This window comes from Solanum pennellii, chromosome 2 (assembly GCF_001406875.1).
Source record: "Solanum pennellii chromosome 2, SPENNV200".
In the NCBI taxonomy this organism is placed as follows: Eukaryota; Viridiplantae; Streptophyta; class Magnoliopsida; order Solanales; family Solanaceae; genus Solanum; species Solanum pennellii.
In genome coordinates, this window is record NC_028638.1 from 45,348,782 (window position 1) to 45,370,183 (window position 21,402).

The 21,402-nt window shown below is 30.2% G+C and overlaps 1 protein-coding gene and 1 long non-coding RNA gene across 3 annotated transcripts; one reads left to right on the top strand and one right to left on the bottom strand.

Moving 5' to 3' along the window:
* Positions 1-5,820: 5,820 nt before the first annotated feature.
* LOC114076143 lies at positions 5,821-9,412 on the bottom strand. The gene is made up of 3 exons (XR_003576953.1): positions 9,303-9,412; positions 9,115-9,221; positions 5,821-5,850 (listed from the first exon to the last, which is right to left on the bottom strand). It is a non-coding gene; the product is annotated as an uncharacterized LOC114076143 (long non-coding RNA).
* LOC107008815 (trihelix transcription factor ASIL2-like) lies at positions 9,248-13,335 on the top strand. 2 transcript variants are annotated; one of them, XR_001455299.2, is made up of 3 exons: positions 9,248-10,363; positions 12,618-12,706; positions 12,932-13,335. XR_001455299.2 is itself a non-coding variant. In XM_015208006.2 (2 exons), the coding sequence occupies exons 1-2, from the start codon at positions 9,532-9,534 to the stop codon at positions 12,629-12,631; spliced, it is 846 nt and encodes a 281-aa protein (XP_015063492.1). In that variant the 5' UTR covers positions 9,248-9,531; the 3' UTR covers positions 12,632-13,169. The 2 variants fall into 2 exon arrangements, 1 of the variants encoding a protein (XP_015063492.1); XM_015208006.2 differs by having other exon boundaries at positions 12,618-13,169.
* Positions 13,336-21,402: the final 8,067 nt, after the last annotated feature.

Consider the following 21,402-nt stretch of genomic DNA (forward strand, 5'->3'; position numbering starts at 1 on the left):
AGCAAGTTACTCATTTGATTGGTAGACAAAAATAATTATGTTTGCTAATTAATTAAATATCAAAAGTCTATATATTTGTTGGCTATTAAATAATTATGTTTGCTATTTTAATATATCGAAAGTCTATATATTTGTTGGCTATTATTTGTTGGCAAAATGCATAACTATTTTTAAGACTAACCGAAATTTTAGAGACACATCTTAACTAAACTAAGGTTCTATGACTCCACACAACTGAGGCGCATGGAAGATATTTGAATGTCACGTAAACAAAAAAGGTATGTAAAATTAAAAAAAATGGGAGAAGGGGAGGTAATAGAACCTTAATTTAGTATAGATATGTTTTTGCGATTTCGATTATAGCCTAAGAGAATACTTGTACATTTTACCTTATTTTTTTTTATGGACTATTCCTATAAAATTTTAATTGGGATCCTGAGACATGATTCATTTGTATGGGTGTTTAAGTCAATGAATCGTGAAAAATAGTTATGACTAATTATGATGAGTGATGTTGGTTGAACTAATTAGATCTAATATAGTAAACTATAAATAATAATTTTTTTATTAAGTAATAATTTAAGATACATATTTTAATAAAAAATTTTATAATCATATAAATTTATATCTCGTTAAATATCATTAAATAAATTTAAAGGAAAAAATAAGTAATAATTAATTGTGTAGTACTCTAGCTACATAAATTTTCATATGTTCACGAATCACGTACTTCATGCGGTTTATGATAACTCGTGTTAAAAAAACATGTATATAATGTAATTAATCTTATATTGTCGAATTCGTTAAAGTAGAATAGGACGAAATATGAAAACGAAATTTCTTGAAGAAACTCTTTTTTTTCTTCTTTTGGAAATAGTAGTATAACAACAATGAAAATCACAACATATAAATCATGTATATTTCCACTATATGCGACATGTATCATGGGTCAAAAGTCTACGAAAAAATCCATCAACTTGGTCATTTTTAATAAGTCTAGTCTATTTTATCTTTTTCGATATGTAATATAATATTTATATATAGATTTTTGATTATAGAAGAAGAGAAATACAAAATGAATAAGACAAAGAAGATAAAATTAATAATATGAAATTAAATTAGAGCCTCTACCTGCTGGCTGCTGCATTGGTTGTGACTTGTGAGGAAGTCCATGTCTTTACCTTTTGCTATGGCCGTTTCTTAATGTCTTTAATTTATTTTTCAAATATATATGTGGTCTTTTCTGATCCATTTAATATTTATCTAAAAAATAGTATCCCAAAATGTAGTTCAAGTTAGTCAGTTGAACATTATTTATCGAAAAATTGTATTATATAGAAAATTATATAAAGTACATAGGTCAGAAATTATTTTCCACACATATATTTGAATATCTTTAATAAAATTTCTGATTTTACCACTACATTTTTATTTTATTTTTTTCAGATTTAAAATAAATTTTGACATTGTCAGAGGGTGTATTTTTTAAGTTTGTTTTCACGTACTATATGATATATTAAAAGTTTTTTGGATCAGAATATTGGTCTAATCTTTTCCTTTATTTTCTTCTACTTTTTTCCGTTTCTTCCGTAATCAATTTTATGACTTGTGTTTGTTATGCTGACCAATATCTAACCACTTAACCAAATACATGAACAAAGTCGATCTTTTGGGGTTATAGGACTAAGTTTCCGGATAATTACAACAACAAAAGATCAAAACATATATAGAGTACAAAATAGGGACGGTTCTAGGTAATTATTAGGTGTGACTTTTCAAAAATTCAATAACTTTTTTATCGATGACTCTATATTTGTATTCAAAAATCTGTTAAAAGTATACACAAACAAAGTGCCAAAGATGCATATCTAAAAAACATGTTTATATACAGTATTTTGGTGCAACTATTGGGATTTATTTTGATTCTTGAATTTCGAAAGTTTCACCTACTCCACCATATATATTATTATTATTATTATATATAAACTCCTAAATGAGTAACTAACATACCATTCAGAACTTGAAATATTCCTTCCACGAGATTTAAAAAAAAGAGAAAAAAGGTTGAGTTAGTTCCAATATATTGCACCCACACACAGCCACAGGCAATGAACTTGGAGGAAAAAACGAAACATGATAATTGAGTTTCCATTGAATTTTTCTAATTAGCTAGTACTAAAATGACATTACTTTTCTCTTTCTATTTGTTTATTTAGTTAGTTATATATGTTTTCTTTGTGGGATAGAAAGAGGACTCCACGTTCTCCCATCAAATTGACCAAATACTTCCCCTCATTTTCTTTGTTAATATTCCTTTCACATATTTTTTTTCCCCCTCTAAAACTAAAAGGGATGGGAAAGGGTTTTTTCATCTAATTTTGACTTTACTTTTTGTTTGAGGTTGTACTTAAAGATGGGGAAATTAAAGGAGAATTGATTATGGAGTTGCCTTAGTGAACAAAAAATAGCTAACAATTAAAAAAGGGGAGAGTACCAGTCACTATAAAAATATGTTAGTTGACAAGAAAATCACACTTTCTCTTGTATATATTATTATTATTATTATACATTGATGGATGCAGTATATGATTGAACGTATTTACCGTTCCATCGTAACTAAGATGTATCGGAAACTTATGAACTATTTAGGCTAATAATAATAATAACAAGAAAACGTTGCACATTTTAAATTTTGTAAGATATAAGTTTTGTTTGTGACATTGAGAAATATAAAAGTATTAGAGCCGAGTCTAATATCTCTAGAGTGTCACATTTTTTGAAATAGAGACAATCTTATTGGTGGCTCAAACATATTTTAATTACTGAAATTCCACCTTTTAGTTTACTTATTAACATTATCCCCTATAAGTTTTATAAATTTTTAAAATTTCTCATTTTCGCGCATCACATTAATGTATCTTGCACATCAGATTAGTGTATCATGTATAAAATTCACCTCGCGCATTAAATTATTGTATCAATTTTGAGGAATTTTTGTAATTATAAACTTTTAAGAAATAGATTATAATTTTACCTTAAAAATATGTGATTTCTGTAATTTGTCCTCTCCATTAAAAAAAGAAGTATAAATTTAAGAAATCCCATAGTGTAATACAATAATTACATTCTGTCCCGACAAATTTAGTATTTACTAATAATCCCTTAAAATTGTTATGGCGTGATATATTAGTATGTTGTGATACATGGTAAATGATACACAGTAACTTAAAACTGTTAAGATTAAAAGGGGGAAAAAACGGAACATTTAAATTTGTTATCTAAATCAGTTTAAATTACGGTAACAGTTCATTAATTAGCATTAATTCAGCACGTAATTGGATAACAAATTCAAATTTTGAAAATTCAAGATTATATCATCTAGTTTGAAGACATTTTTATGAACATACAGTTATTAAACTTATTGACTGATACATGATAACAATTTTCAAAAACTCGTGATACATAGAAAATCATATGATACACATCAAATTCATGTATCAATGCATCGTCTAAGCACTATAACACACCAAGTCGATATGTATCAGCAAGCACACTTGATGGCGCGGTTATTAAACTTATTGACTGATACATGATAACAATTTTCAAAAACTCTTGATACATAGAAAATCATATGATACACATCAAATTCATGTATCAATGCATCGACTAACACACTATAACACACTGAGTCGATATGTATCAGCAAGCACACTTGATGGCGCGGTTATTAAACTTATTGACTGATACATGATAACACTTTTCAAAAACTCTTGATACATAGGAAATCATATGATACACATCAAATTCATGTATCAATGCATCGACTAACACACTATAACACACTGAGTCGATATGTATCAGCAAGCACACTTGATGGCGCGGTTATTAAACTTATTGACTGATACATGATAACACTTTTCAAAAACTCTTGATACATAGGAAATCATATGATACACATCAAATTCATGTATCAATGCATCGACTAACACACTATAACACACTGAGTCGATATGTATCAGCAAGCACACTTGATGGCGCGGTTATTAAACTTATTGACTGATACATGATAACACTTTTCAAAAACTCTTGATACATAGGAAATCATATGATACACATCAAATTCATGTATCAATGCATCGACTAACACACTATAACACACTGAGTCGATATGTATCAGCAAGCACACTTGATGGCGCGGTTATTAAACTTATTGACTGATACATGATAACACTTTTCAAAAACTCTTGATACATAGGAAATCATATGATACACATCAAATTCATGTATCAATGCATCGACTAACACACTATAACACACTGAGTCGATATGTATCAGCAAGCACACTTGATGGCGCGGTTATTAAACTTATTGACTGATACATGATAACACTTTTCAAAAACTCTTGATACATAGGAAATCATATGATACACATCAAATTCATGTATCAATGCATCGACTAACACACTATAACACACTGAGTCGATATGTATCAGCAAGCACACTTGATGGCGCGGTTATTAAACTTATTGACTGATACATGATAACACTTTTCAAAAACTCTTGATACATAGGAAATCATATGATACACATCAAATTCATGTATCAATGCATCGACTAACACACTATAACACACTGAGTCGATATGTATCAGCAAGCACACTTGATGGCGCGGTTATTAAACTTATTGACTGATACATGATAACACTTTTCAAAAACTCTTGATACATAGGAAATCATATGATACACATCAAATTCATGTATCAATGCATCGACTAACACACTATAACACACTGAGTCGATATGTATCAGCAAGCACACTTGATGGCGCGGTTATTAAACTTATTGACTGATACATGATAACACTTTTCAAAAACTCTTGATACATAGGAAATCATATGATACACATCAAATTCATGTATCAATGCATCGACTAACACACTATAACACACTGAGTCGATATGTATCAGCAAGCACACTTGATGGCGCGGTTATTAAACTTATTGACTGATACATGATAACACTTTTCAAAAACTCTTGATACATAGGAAATCATATGATACACATCAAATTCATGTATCAATGCATCGACTAACACACTATAACACACTGAGTCGATATGTATCAGCAAGCACACTTGATGGCGCGGTTATTAAACTTATTGACTGATACATGATAACACTTTTCAAAAACTCTTGATACATAGGAAATCATATGATACACATCAAATTCATGTATCAATGCATCGACTAACACACTATAACACACTGAGTCGATATGTATCAGCAAGCACACTTGATGGCGCGGTTATTAAACTTATTGACTGATACATGATAACACTTTTCAAAAACTCTTGATACATAGGAAATCATATGATACACATCAAATTCATGTATCAATGCATCGACTAACACACTATAACACACTGAGTCGATATGTATCAGCAAGCACACTTGATGGCGCGGTTATTAAACTTATTGACTGATACATGATAACAATTTTCAAAAACTCTTGATACATAGAAAATCATATGATACACATCTAGTTCATGTATCAATGCATCGACTAACACACTATAACACACTGAGTACTTATGTATTAAACTTATTGTCTGATACATGATAACAATTTTCAAAAATTCATGATACATATGGGATTCCTTTACTAAAAATTTTACTAATTTCAACAACAATGGTTGCTTCTTCTTTTCTCTTTTTTTGGTGTATTTTGTCAACCTTTGATTTAGATGATTCGCCAAAATCTTTGTTTGAATCCTTCCGAACATTCATAGGATCATGCAAAGACTTTTTTCTATTTTCTTTCCAATTTTCATCGTCCGAATCATAAATCCTTCTATTAGTAAAAGGAATCATTAATATGATGTAATAGAACAATGAAAAAAAAAAGAACGGATGATGGAGTAAGAAGAAAAAGAAGACCTAGAGACGGCTGATGTAATATAACAATGAACAAGAAGAAAAAAAGAAGAAAATAAGAACAGATGATGGATTAAGAAGAAGAAGAAGAACTATAGACGGATGATGGAGTAAGAAGAAGAAGAAGAACCAGAGAACAATGGTCCAATTTTCAAAAATTTCAATTTTTTTGAATTTTGAAATTCAAAATTTCATATTAAATGTTGTGAAACATTTTTAATTAAAATTAATAATTCAAAATTCAAAAAGTGATTCAGAAGATTGAGTGTTTTAGTGGAGAAAAAATTGGCATGATATTGGGAAAGTGTGTGTTATAGGAGAGAGAAGGTTATGTATCTCTAAACTTTTACTAAAATTAAAAAAAAAAGAATTATGTAATATTTAAAAAAAGAAGAAAAAATTAGAGAATACTAAACTTATACTTATGTATTTAAGTTATTTTTCCAAAAAAGAAGGGTTGTTTGCGTAAATAAGTCCAAGTTGTGTTCAGTAGGAATATCTCTCAAGTAGCCCAATTGGAAGTGGGCCTTAGCCCACAAAGTAAAGAGCCGTCTGTTTGGGTTCGAGGAAATGAAATGGCTGCTGCTCTTATAGCTTTACTAGTTTCAAACTTTCAAAGCTGACGAAGAGGTTAGCTAATTAAAATGGAAGCTCAATGTTGTGTGCGACAAAGTGTTGGCCAGATAAAGAATTACATATTCAAACGATAGAAAATAATATAAATGATAATGCTTATCTGAATATGTAAAACATATACAAAAAAGATGTGATTATGAACAACATCATAAACGACACCATGAAAGAGGCTAATGTGATAAAACAAAATGAAAATAAAATTGAAGTTACGTGGACATATTAAGACGAGGTGCAGTTAAATGCATGTTTAAGTGTTTGACTAAAAAAGATTCTTAAGAAAACTAAAAATATCTAAAAAAATAATTAAAACAACATGATATATTTTTAACTTATTGAAAACATAATTTTAATTAAGAAAAAAATATACAAGATCGAGGATTAAAGTGAATATATATATATATATATATTTCACAAATGCATGTCATTTAATGAATTTCAATGTTAAAGGATTTTATTTAAGGCGTGTTTGAAAGGACACACTGGTAATTGGTGTAATTACATTGTCTTATTTTATTTAGAAGAACAAGTAATTACTTGATCAACAGGTAATTAGTGTAATAACATAGGTTAATTGCACTCTACAATTCACAGGCAAATATTGTAAATTGTTGATAATTACATGATGTAAGTACCCACTTGATTACCTTTTAATTTTATTTTTTTTACTTCTATTACTTTAAGTTCTTTTTTTATTTTTATTGTTTTATAAAACTATAAAAAAAAAATTATTTTATATTATTGTATTTCATTTTCTTCTTATTCTCAATTTTACTTTACGTGATTGTACGTAATTTTTTCGTATTATTTGTTTCTTTATGACATGCTTATTTCTCATTAGCATAATTTTATTAGTATTCTAATTTTTTAATTAAAATAGAATTTATTGTTAAGTAAAGTTCTGTCCCAATTTATGTGGTACTTTTCGTTTTTCGAGAGTCAAACAGTTTAACTTTGACCGGACATTTTGCGCATGGAATTTTCAAATTTGTAAAAATAATATATATATATATATATAAGTCACAATAATTGATAATTCAAAATGTTAAAAGGATCTATGAAAAACTTACGGTCAAAGATATACTTGTTTGAATCTCAAAATTCGAAAAGTTTCACATAAAACGGGACAGAAGGAGTATAAGAATATTGTTAATTGTTTGTTTTGAATTCATAACTTATGTTATTTTTTCAGTTTCATTTGTTTTAGTAATATTGAATTTACATTGCACGTCATTTTTAAATTAAACTTGATAGATTATATTTTTGTCAAACATTTAATAATTTATGACATTTTATTTATATATTATTCTTTTTATCAAACGTGCATTTCACGATATTCGTAGAAACTTCATATTTTTAATTGTTAAGATCAATTCAATTAAAATATACTAATTTTAAAAAATATAAATAAATTACTTTTTCATAATATTAGTTACAGAAAATATATTTATTAATTAATATACTTTCAAAAAAGAATATATACCTTAAAATTTTAGTTAATGTCACTTATTAAGTTACTTAGTTGTCTAGAATAAATTTTAAATAATTATTTTTTATTTTTAAAATTTATTATAATTTGTAATTTCAATTGTGTATCCAAGGAGAATATTGTGGCAACCAAACATTTCAGTGTAATTACTAGAGTGATATAGTAACTCTCCTAATAATTATACCAATTCCAATTATCAAGTGGCTTTCCAAACAGACCCTTAATCACGATATATATAAGTAAGTGTGTGCAACTCAAACCGAATTCACGAACCAAATCAAATCGGAAAAAATCGACTTGTGATTTGGTTTGATTCGTTTGGTGGTTGAAAAAAAAAACGACCACACTTAGTTTAGTTTGGTATTAGAAGATAAAAAGTCAAATCGAACCCAAACTAAACCAATATATATATATATATATATATATATAATATCTTAATTTATTTATAGTTAAAAATTATTATTTATAATCTAGTTTGTTAATACATTTTTAGTTTGTTTGTAGTTTTCAATGTTTATATATTTTTATCTTAGATTTGGACTTGTAAAAATTGTAAATATTTTTTGTATTAAAGATCCGAAATTATAATTATATTGTTATAGTTTTTCAAATTCAAAGTTAACAATTTACTTTGTAAATCTTATTAATTGAATATAATGAACGTTGATTTCAAAAAAAATAATAATTTATACTCATATGAATTTTATAATTTTTTCGAAAAATTATATTCACTTAACATTTTTTAAGTTTAGTTTATCACTCAAAAAAGTAAAAAAATCTATGATCGCTTTTTCAAATATCATAAAAAATAAAAAAAATCAAAAGAACTGATTTTATATAATTTGATTTGATTTTTAAATTTAAATAATCAATATAATTAATTTAATTTTTTTTAATAAAAAATCAAACCAAAATGATATACGTACGTACCCTCTATATACAAGTGCTCAACTATAACTGTGCATTTTCTTATTTTTTACCTTCGTACTAAAAAGGAATTTTTGTTTTCAGAATAGGGATATAATAGTAAAATAGTAGCAAGATTGGTAAAAAGATTACCTGCAAAATCAGACCCAATTCAGATAACTTTGGTTTTCTCCTAAGTTGGCATCGGCCCACCCCGTTTCTCCGTTCCGTCCACATCACAAATACATATACACTTAAACCTGAAAATTGAGTAAAAATAGAAAATTAACCTTATAATCAAATCGACAATTACAAAATTCCAATTCCGACAACGACGTTACATAATTGCGTAACTCAAAGCCACTCCTCAATTCCGTCCTGTTGCCGTCTGACGTAACCTCACGCGCCATTCCCGGCGACTTCACCTTTTCTTATGTCATCATCTCCGTACACTCTCCTACTCATGCGGCTCACGCGCTTTTCCAATCGCCAACCGGCGATTATCCTTTATACCCTTCCCTCTTTCTTCCATCATTCTCCGATCAATTCTCTTCTTCATTCTTTCCATCAATGGGTGAGATTACCGAATCCTCCACACAGGTAACCATGTCATCAAGGCCATTACCCTTCCGTGAGGATTGTTGGAGCGAACAAGCTACATGGACCCTTGTTGATGCTTGGGGACGTCGTTATATGGAATTGAACCGTGGAAATCTCCGTCAGAAGGATTGGCAACAGGTCTCCGATTCCGTTAATGCCCTTCATGGACATTCGAGGAAGACTCACCGAACCGATGTTCAATGTAAGAATCGGATTGATACCTTGAAGAAGAAGTACAAAGTTGAGAAGGCAAAAATTATTGAGTCTAACGGAACCCTAACGTCATCCTGGCCCTTCTTCGAACGGCTTGATATGTTGATCGAAAACTCCGATAAGAAAGTTACGCCGGTGATGGTGTCTCTGTTACCTATACCGATGTCCTCACCGCCTATGGGAGTACCGTTGCCTTACCGGAGATCGGCGGTGGTGACACCGGTTAGTTTACCTCAGAAGCGGCAGTTGCCGGCTTTTGATGAATCCTGTTTCAGGAGAAATTATTCGGCTGTAGCTGCTGCTGCGGCAGCAGGAGGAGGGGAAGAGGATTATGATGACGAGGAGGAGGATGTGGAGATGACTGAAGAGAGTTGGGAAGAGGATGGGATGAGGAGGCTGGCGAAGGCTATAGAGAGTTTTGGAGAGATATATGAGAGAGTTGAAGGGATGAAACAGAGACAAATGGTGGAGCTGGAGAAGCAGAGGATGCAGTTTGCTAAAGATTTGGAGGTTCAAAGGATGCAGTTGTTTATGGATACACAAGTTCAGCTTGAAAAGATTAAGCATACTAAGCGGTCTGGCTCTAATGGTATGAAGTTTACACCTTTTGATTTCTCATGAACCTGTTTGTTGTCTGGCTCTGATGGTATAAAGTTTACACCTTTTGATTTCTCATGAACCTGTTTGTTCCTTTTTACATTCATTGGTTTGAATGTTCCAAACTTGTTGGCTTAGCATGCCTAGATGTAATAGTGATAAAGAGTGTTCGGTGTTTGTTTTCTAAATTCCTCATCTCATTGTTATACTGTTGCTAATATTAAGTTACTTTTGATGATTTATGTGTTGTTAATTATACAGTAGTGAATACTGTGCATCTCAAGACCTACATATGTCTGTTGATTTTGAGGCTAAGATGGATGTATGATTATGCATGATTGAACAAAAATTAGAAGTGTAAAAATGATGTTGAACCTCTATTTGAAGTTTAAAATGTGCATCTAGTTGTTGTAAAGATTTTTTAAGGCATTTGATGATTTGCATGTTTATCTTGGATGTAATCCTCTGTTTCTTTTATAGTTATTGTTTTTCAGTTGAGATGGGTACTCTTTTTTACTCCCTCCGTCCTAGTGAAGTGTCTTAATTTCCTTTCTGATCTATCCCAATTAAGATCACAAGATTTAAAAAGGATTACACACATCTTTAATTTAAGACCACAATGTTCAAAGGTCTTCCTTTTTTTTCTTCTTAAACTCCATGCCTAGTCAAACTAAGACACTTTTTAAATTGGGATGGATGGTGAGTACCTTTTAGCACAATTAGTTTTGGTCTCCAGTGTTGGGGTCTGAACCACTCAGATTGCATCTTCAAGTATTTAAGTAACAATGTTCTGAAATTACACCTTAGGAACGGTGTTGTAGATAGCTTTTGTGGTGTTGGAAAGCTTAAAGGCATTTTCTGCCAGTATTTTATGGACCAGCTTGTAATTAGAATGTCAGGACTATTATTCCAAAATGATAAAATGCCATCATTTTTCCAGATTATTAAATAGTTATAATTTTATGAGAACATGGCAACGTCTTACTTTTTGATTCAATACCTTAAACAGTAGTCCTTTGGTTATATGATGACCAGTAGTAGCAGATCTTTTTGCAGTCTTCAGATGAAGAGGTGACCTGTTTTTCCCTTTGCAAGTTATTGTAAAGAATCTTTAACCCATTCACAGTGTTTCAAGAAGGATCCATTTATCCCAGTTCAAAGTGTTTGATGTTCCTTTGTGTTCTGTCTCAACTTTCATCTATATTTCTGCCTAAGGACCTATCTTAATGTCTTAGAAAGAGTTCTTTGCCTTCTTTAGCAAAAGGACCCAAATTAGGTCGGTGGGAGACTGGGTGCTGATCTTATGGTCTTTGCTTTGATATCCATGCGAAGGAAATTTAAGAATCTTAGAACTTATCATTTCATTAACTTATTAGGAGATTAAGATTATAATTGCCTTTTCTGTAGAGAAAAAAAAAAGATTAACATGCTTAATATGGTTAGAAAGTATTACATCATTACTAATGGTCAGATGATTGCTGACCCGATGCTCATTGATGATTCTCAAATCATCATAGTTTCTTTTGAATGGCATACGCAGTTTCTTTGGTTTGACATGACTTGTTACCCTCAGCTGAACTAAAGGGCCTAACTCATGGAATGGTGTGAGAACCGTAGGCATGAGTTAGTTGTCTGAATCTCTTACTTTATGAAGAGTGTCAAGGAAGTTGCTTCACTCTTTCTGAAGGGTAAGATTTTCTTACCCAACCACTAATTGTCTTTGCATTCAATGGCTGGCTTGGAGATGATAAACATTGGAATAAATTCAATCTCCCGCTCTATAACTACATTAATAGATTTTGTTGTTTCTCACAAGGATGTGGAAATGATTTTCTTCTATAGCCTCTAACCTTGATCTTTTGATGCAAAAAGTTTAACCAGAGGCAGTTCAGTCCTTCACCAACACAAACTCATCAGTCCTGCTTTGGAACATAGATGCCCAGAACCAGGTGTTTCATGCATATGGAGATAAGAATTTTTGTTCTTACATCTAGACTCAAGTGCATCCTATGTCTCTGACTGAATTCGTGTGAGTTCTAGAATTCAATTAGGATTTGAGTAATGTCAAAGGGCTGCAAGGAGAGTATCATATAAGGCCTCGATGCAGATTTTTTTTTTATGATACCGGTGTGTCAGGGCCAGCGTGACACACACCTCGTCTATTTAGTAGTGGTTGACCAATGAATGATTGTCTGTACTATGTCTATATTTCACTGTGTAATTGCTTCTTTTTTCCAATGTTGCAGATCTGTATAGCTAGCTCTGTGGTGAAAGAGCAATTAAAAAGAACCAGGATTGCGAGATTATGGACGAGTATTATGGAGCAATCCAGTCGGTACTTGTAGTCAACTTTTCTTTGTTTATCTCCAAGTTCATATCTAATGATGACCCTAGTTTAACTGATTATTACTTTTTTTTAGCAGGAATAGTTGGTACTTGTAGTCAACTTTTCTTTTATTTTAGCGGATCTAAAATACAGCATTAGCCCGTTTTGAAAATTTTCTGTATTGAAATCAAGGGTTACCTTTTTTAACATTTTGTTTGCTATTCCATGAATCAGACAATGGTGCATCAACAAGGTTATTGTGACATGCATTCTCTATGAACTGCCTATGTCACATTTTTCATATGTCAAACAAGTCAAATAGGATTTCGAAGTGGGCATTGAAGGCTTTCGCCTATTTTTTTCTGGAAACTTTGTGCCTATTCAAATTAGAAAATCACATTGCAAAAGTTTGGTAGATAGAACAATCCCAGTGCAAGGTGCAGATTACAATAATTATTTTGGTGACACTCTTTCCCAGTGTGTGGATTGTGTTTGGTTTCTAGTCTTCTGTTTTCTCTATTTATCTATGTGGTTTTGATGAGATGGTCGCAATCTCAACAAAATTTGGCCTACCCTCTTCACTTTCTTGGGGGCATTTTACTCGGCTAATCATCAAGATATTAAAGAGATTGAAACCATACATCTTTTCTTTTTTAGAATTAAAATGGCACTTTTCACCAGTTTGATTCTTCAGAAACAGTTGCAGTCTTATAGACAACTTTCTTCCTCCTTTTTCCCCCCAAAATAAATATCTAATTATTTTCTTGTGACATTGAGCATGAATGTAAAATAGTTCTCTTTTTTAAAAAAATAAAAATAAATTCAAGTACATAACCATAGTTTAAGTCAAAAATATTTCTTTTATGAAGAGGAATGGTAGCTAAAGGTGGACTACAAACTTTGCTCAGTGTAGAGGAGGATCCAATGTTGATTATAATATATATTAAATTGTGTTATATTTTATAGCAAGTAGGTGATAAATTTAAAAGGAAAATTTCAATTGATTAAATTGTCATCATACTTACTGACGTGGGTCTACCAACACTCCATGTAAGGCTAGAGTCACAAGATAATATGCGGGCATAACATCGAGTGAGAAAACAATTGAATGGGCATGGATTATGATATCATTATTTAAAAAAAAATTAATATTCTGTTTAGGTCAATCTTAAAAGCTAGCTCAAAAAGTGTTTGATGGCCTCACATAAAATTATGATATCTCCCACCTACATGGAAATGCTAACAAAAATTTATACACAACAACATACTCCCTTGAATTCTAGTTTCTATGATATCATTCTTAATTGATTTAATTAATTTTTAAAATTAAATTAAATTAAATCAATTCCATATTTTAAAAACTAAAATTTTAGATATTCATAAACTACAACAAAAGCTTTATAAATTACAGGTTTCCACTGTCAATATTATAAAAAAACATATATTTAAATACTAATCAAAATTTAAGTAATTTAAATTTCAAAAACTAAAAAATAAAAAATAAATTAATAACACAATAATATAGTAGTAATATTTATTGATTTGACATGCATTACAAGTATCGGGCCTATAAAACTAGCTGCGTGTAAAGATGAGAAATTTACAAACAATTGGGCTTTTTACCATAATAACTTTGGTCAAGCTCACTCCCATTTTGGCTACATCAAGATATCAAAAAGTTGATACATTTCTTTCTAATTTTGGCAGCTTTACGTATCACTCATTCTATATATCTACTTTTAGTCAAGCTTTCTCTTTTTTCTAAAGTTTATTTGTCATTTCTTCACATAAAAACTGGACTATATATATTAGAAAAAAAATGAATTATACCTCAGCTGCATATATTTGAATTCAAAAGTTACAAATTGAACTAGCAATAAGAAAATAAGTAAATAAATTTAAGGAGAATCTATGTATCAATTATTGACATCAAGCATATATAGTGAATACACAATGAATATTAGTGGGCCTTCACCACAATTTGCAATGAGAGACAATTGGATAAGAGGGTAGGGCCTATTCACGTGAATTGGCAAGGCCCCAATATATATATATATTTTGAAAATTAAAGACTAGCATTAGTAGGTTATATTAAAGGCGTGCGTCAAAAACATATACTGTGATGTAATGGTGGGATTATTTTATTTTTGATCAAAGTCTCGACTTTGAGTTTTGAGCATGGAGAAAATCATGCTAGGAGTGTATGGACTTTGAAGTTCGCGATTCAGATTTAGTCGGGAATCTAATATGGGCTGAGGACACCGAACGACAAATGAAAGAAAATTATTAAAGGTGTGAGTCATTTCATATCTGCTGAATATCCACTTGTATTATTTTCTCTTTTAAATCCACTAATATTCCTCTGTTAAGTGATTTGGCACTTGATCTGATGGTCCTAATAGGATAACAACTTTTAAGGGTCGGTAATAAAAGCTTGTAATTAATTGAGAGGAACAAATTAAATTAGAATAGGATACTATACACTATACTAATAATATTCTGTTATTGATTGATAATACGTTTAAATCTTGTTTAACCAAATGTATTAGATCATCGAAAATTTTAATTTTAACTTATAATTGGATAAGATAACTTTGATCGTGTTTATGAAGTAATTTATTTTGCCACAGTATCTCTTAAAGTCGTTAGTCGGAGGAGAATAAGTGAAAACACTATTGATATTTCTGATTGGATGAGGTGAGGTATATAAAAGAAAAAAAATCGTAATTGGGAATTTAATAGAGTTGAATAGCATGCTGTTTTTTTTCTTTTTGTTTAATTCGATTTACACAAGTGCATCATTTATAAGTACTCATTTGATTGACACAAATGAGAGAGGGGATTATAAGATGAAAAATCAAACTCTCACTACTAAGATAAAAACTCAGATATTAACTAACTGAACTATTTAGATTTTCTATTTGATTTTCATAATTGTGTTAGAAGTAAAAAGTAAAATATAACATGCACGATTGTACAAGTTAAACAAGTGTAAGGTCTATAACTTAATGGTAACTATCTTTTATTTCTTCTCTATAGGTACATGACTAATTAGTTCTTTGTAGTCTCTGCATTCATTAATTTGTTGATATATATATATATATATATAATAAAAAAACTAGATACGATGCACTTAATTAATTTGATATATTATAGCCGTGAAGCGAAAAAAAAAGGTGATATTTAGTGTAATTTTTGCTTGATGGAGAAGGTTTTGGTGATATACTCGCAATTTTACCCACGTTATAAAGATAGATAGTGAATATTACGCGTGAAGTTTCAGCTAATAGACAATATAACGAGTAAAGCATGAATGATTCGTAACAGTAATTCTTGTCTGATAAAAAAATTCTTAACGCGTTCTAGTGAAAGTCCATTGTTGGTGCTCCAATTAAAAGTTATTCCACTTATATCATTTCAAAATTAAATAAGTGAGAATTCAAATTTCTAGTGTTCCTTTATGTGGCCTTTAATATAGACATAATCAACAAAAAAACCACAAAATATTGTACGGTTTTGTTTTCTATTTAAAAACACAGAATAATTTTGGTGGGCCTATCTGAAAACCACTTAATAGTCTTGATGCCAATTGTCAAGTGAAAAAATTATCCTAAGTGGACCTAATTAGCCAACTTTAGGGGGAAAAGCAAGCTGTACCAATGTACTAGAGGGGAAGATTATAATCAAAAAATGGAAAATGGAAAAAGACCATGCAACTAAACGCCTTACATTAAATTTTTTAATTACGTTAAATAATTTCATTTGGAACCCTAGTTAATTACCATTATAACTTGTTAATTTTTTGGGCTAAGTTTGAGTTCCTTTTAGCGGAATAGAAGATAATGTTAGAGCCTAGAAGATGATCAAATCTTTGAAGAATTTAACCTAAATTTCGTCTATGTAATCGTTTCAAAAAATAATATATGTAGTAAACCGTAAGTCTGATCGATTCTGATTGATTAGTTGCGTAAAGATAATTGGCAGACAAGAAATTGAGGCATTGATGATTTGATAGAACGTATATTTTCTTGTTACCTATTGTGGTGAGTAGTTATAAAATATATGGTGGAGAGAAGACGAATTAATTGTACGTAAAAATCTTTGTTATAATATTCACTCGTGATCTTGAAGCAATGATAATTTTTCGATTACCTTAAATAAAAGCATGAAAAGAAAAAAGAGGATGGGTAAGACATTTTTACTTTTTATTTTAGTCTTTTATTTGATGTTTGATATCTGCATTAAAGTCTGAGTAATTGAATTCACGTTGTGTGGGACTCCAATTGAGAGAGACATTTTTCAAGAATATATATCATTCTCAAAATTCGAACTCAAAATATCAAATTAAGAAAGAAACACCTACTATACCAAATTCTTAATTCGATGATAAATCAAAAAAGATAAAAGAAGGAAAGGAAATAGTAGAAAAAGGAAAACCAAATGAGAAAAAATAGGGAATGATTCTCTTCTTTTTATTGAAAAAAACATTAGGTCCTACAACCCACGTGTGGTGATTGAAAAATACCTTCAAAGCTTCAAGGACAATACTGAATACCCCACACAGTACTCTTTAGATCTCCCAATATTTTTGACAAACTTTAAATTTATTTTATAGTATCATGTTAAAATTCATACTACTATTATCATTATTCTCTTTTTCAAATTTAATCTTACATCCCTTTTAATGAAGTGTTAATTAAGCCCGACATTCTGAACAAAAATAATTTAAATAAATAAAACTTATTAGTTGTAGGGATTGCGAAAACCATAAAAGTACGGATAATATTTGCGGGAGAGAGTATTAATACGGACATACCAATAAACACAAAAATATTTATCAAAAATAAAATAGATCTACATACAAACTATCTTTTCTCGATTCGATTTATCGTCTTTAGATAAATACCAAAAATAGCAAATATGGACGTACGTAGCCAAAATGCACGGTGGTTCAGGGGTGTCTACTACGGAGTAGTCCTTATTGAATGCATTGGTGGTGGGTAGGGACAATTCAACCTGACTATCGAAATGACTAATTTTATTTTTGTAAATTGTATTTTATACGTATCACGATTTTTTATAGATTTATTTTCTCAACAATAATTTTCAAGACATATTGCTTGTATTTTTTTGTTTTTCTGTATGAAAAAAGCTAAGATATCGGTCTATTCGCGTTATATCTCTAATTTTGGGAAGCTGAATTTTATTCATATATTTTTAAATTTTATGAAAATATTATATGATAACATAATATTGGGAAAACGGTATTTTTAGTCCCTATATTAAGGCTAATTTCTTATTTTAGTTCTTGTGTTATCCAACTTAGCATATTGACCTTCAATTATATCAAGTGAGTGATTTTAATTCTTCAAATAACAGATCCCAAAAAGTTAACAGAGAGTTCACTGCTAAAAGGAGTAATTCGAGTATTTTTAAAGTTATTGCTCGAGAAAACATACAACTTTTAAAAAGAATTTTCGCTGCAAATCTATCGTTCATCGATGAAAGAGGGAGGGTTAATGCCTATCAAGTTGGTTTGTTGAAATTGTAGCTCAGATTGATGAGCTTGTTCTTCAAGATAGAGATATGGAAGACTTAACTTTTTTAAAAAAAAAGAAAGAATTAAAATGAAATATCCGAACTATCCCTTTTAGCAGTAAACTCTCTGTTAATTTTTTTTTGAATCTGTTAGTTGAATGATCAAAATCACTCACTTGATATAATTGAAAGTTAATAGTGCTAAGTTAGAGTATACAAGGACTAAAATAAAAATATAACCTTAATACAGGAACTAAAAAAAGCCGTTTCCCCTATAATATTTATAATAACTTACAAAATTTTAAATCATTATCTAATAACGTATCATATGATTTTCAGTTCAATAAAAAAGGTGATTTAATATTACAACGAGATATAAACAGTTAATTTAATAAAGTTAATGTATGTATATATTCTTTTAAAACTAAAAAAATAAATAAAAGGTGATACGTCAGGGTGCTTATTCAGTAATTTACTCGGGGAGATTTGAATATTGGGAAAAAACTGTTGTAAGTTACACAAATTGATCAATTACCACTATCACTATTCATCTATTAATTAAATAAAATTCTCAATTTTAAGTTTTAAATATAGTTTTTTCAAAAAATATAAAAGTATTTCTCTTTAATAGATCCTATCTGATATGTGTCCGAATTAATTAGACTTCAATTTAAATAAATAAAAAAAAATATTTGACCAATTAGCAAATATCTGTGAGGAAGCAGGTGGGATATATTGGAGTATATATATTATATACTATTAATAAAACAAGCTAGTGGAAACACAAAGTCAGGAGACAATATCTCATGACTGGATTTTTTTGCCACCAATAAACTAGCTTTTTTCCATCCAACATTATTTAAGTAATTAATAAACCATGGAATACATTTATTTTGGACGAATTTTTTTTAGCTTAGGTGAGAAGCCTACCAAGTGTCATCTAGAGATTTTTTTGGTGCAAAAAGTAAACTATGAAAAAGGATAATAATTTATTTAATTATTGCGTCTTCCAAATTTAATACCCTACTGATTCATTCAAATTCAATAACCTAAGTATGACTTCCAAAAATTTGTATATTTCCTTGGATGGACATATCATATTTAAATTTAAGTAGCTAGACCTACAAATTATTTTTTGTGTAACCATCTAGTTCATTTCCTACGGAGCGGATCCATACTATATGGACGGGTGCACATGCATATCATATGATAGAAATTAGGATATAGTTAACAATGCACCCATAAAAACTAAAAAGAAATAGAAGTGTCTTTGTGCTATTGGTAGAAGCTAGACATACCACACTCTTGATCAAGCTTTGGATCCTACTAAAGCCTGTTTTTATTTTGGTTATGTTTATATTGATACACCAAAAGTTTTTAAATTCAGACTTGTGTTGCTTATTAAGAATGCGACTAACATATTATCATATTATAAATTTCTCAATTTGTAAAGTTCTAAATTTGAGATATTTAATCGTAGCTCATCGATCCATTCCATTATATCCTTCGCGAATTTCAGAATTTTAACTATTCATTTTTCTTGAAAATTAGAAAAGAAATGTTAAGGACTTATTATGAAATTGGAGCAGAAGAGTTATAAATAGAAATTAGATAGTTTCTTGAAGAACTTCCCCTTTTAGGATGACAGTGAATCTCTGTTACCCATAAAGATGCTGGGCAGTACACACAAATATAATAGTGGTGAACCAGAAAACACTACCTGATCTGATGGTTGGACCCATCTATCATGAAAAAAAAATAGATTCAAACCAATTTAACATTATTTGACTTGAAAAGTAAATTAAAAGGAATTTTAGGTTCAAAGGAAAGTTCCTTAATTTGGCTACTACTTATTATTTGTCTAACCATATACAAAAGATGCACACCCAAGCACGCAAATGGCTAATGAATGAAATTTCGTTATTATTCTATAAAAAAATATCTACAATCATAAAAAAATCGATGAAGGATGAAATCCCTAGGTCTCGGACTATTGAAGGATAGAAATATACCTGTTCCATTAATAGCACACATTAGATCGAATTAGAGGTGTCAAAAGGGCGGATTGGGTTGAAATTGAAAATATTAAAATGGGTTCAATAGATATAAGGTTGGGTCTTGATCTGTCCAAGTTTACTTTGGGCTAAATGGGCTAAAAAAACGGTCGGGCCTTGACCCACCCAATTTGACCCGATTAATCTCAATAATTTAACATATTGATATTGAACTTTTATAATCACAATTTGAATTCATGCTCACGAAATTTTTTGTTAAAAAAGTAACAAATAGATAAATAAATCCTAAAAGATGTTAAATAGATAATAATTCATACCTTCTATATAAGAACATATCGCAATAAAAAGTTTTAAAATGAGTTGAAATTGGAGATTGAATTGGGCTCAATTGAGAATACTTTTCAAATCTGTTAAGCTTGAATGAGTTAAGAATGAACCTAATTCAAATTATCTTGAACCCAACCCTTAAAATTCTGAAGAAATAGGACGGGTTACCTATGTTTGAGTTCACTGTTAACACCCCTAGATCGAATAATGGAACCCAAATTAAACAGTGTTCAAGTCTAGGCATGAATCCTAAGCAGGTGGGGTGATGAAAGGAATCCTAGACTCATGATATGACTTGGATAATTTTTCTCTTTGAGCAGGACTTTGGATGATCAGTTAGATCCAAGACCTAATTTGACATTAATTGAGGTGGATTATATGAATTCAAGATTTCACTTTTTTCTATTTACTACTCACATTTTAATTGTGATTGAGCTATTATAGCTAGGGGTGACAAATGGTTGGATTGGATCTGTTGGGAATTAAACACACAACACACACAAATAATCTAGAGAAAAGAGAAACGGAACACAAACGGGACACACAAGAATTTAACGTGGTTCGGTTTCCCTACTCCACGACTGTAACAGGAGGATTTTTATTTCACTTGTGCTACTGTTTTGAATTACAAATACAAGGATCATATTTATAGGAAAACCAAATAGTTAACCTAGGGTTTCAGTAATGGGTCGGGCCGGCTCACAAGCCTCCACAAAGCCCAACAGGATCGAATTTGGATGTATTGAATATAGATTGAAAAAAAATGGTTTGGATTACAATCCATCCAAATATAATATGGGAAAATATGGATTTGATAAACAAAAA

Excerpts from the sequence above, each read along its gene's own strand:
- LOC107008815 (XM_015208006.2), top strand. The coding sequence starts at position 9,532 with ATGGGTGAGATTACCGAATCCTCCACACAGGTAACCATGTCATCAAGG.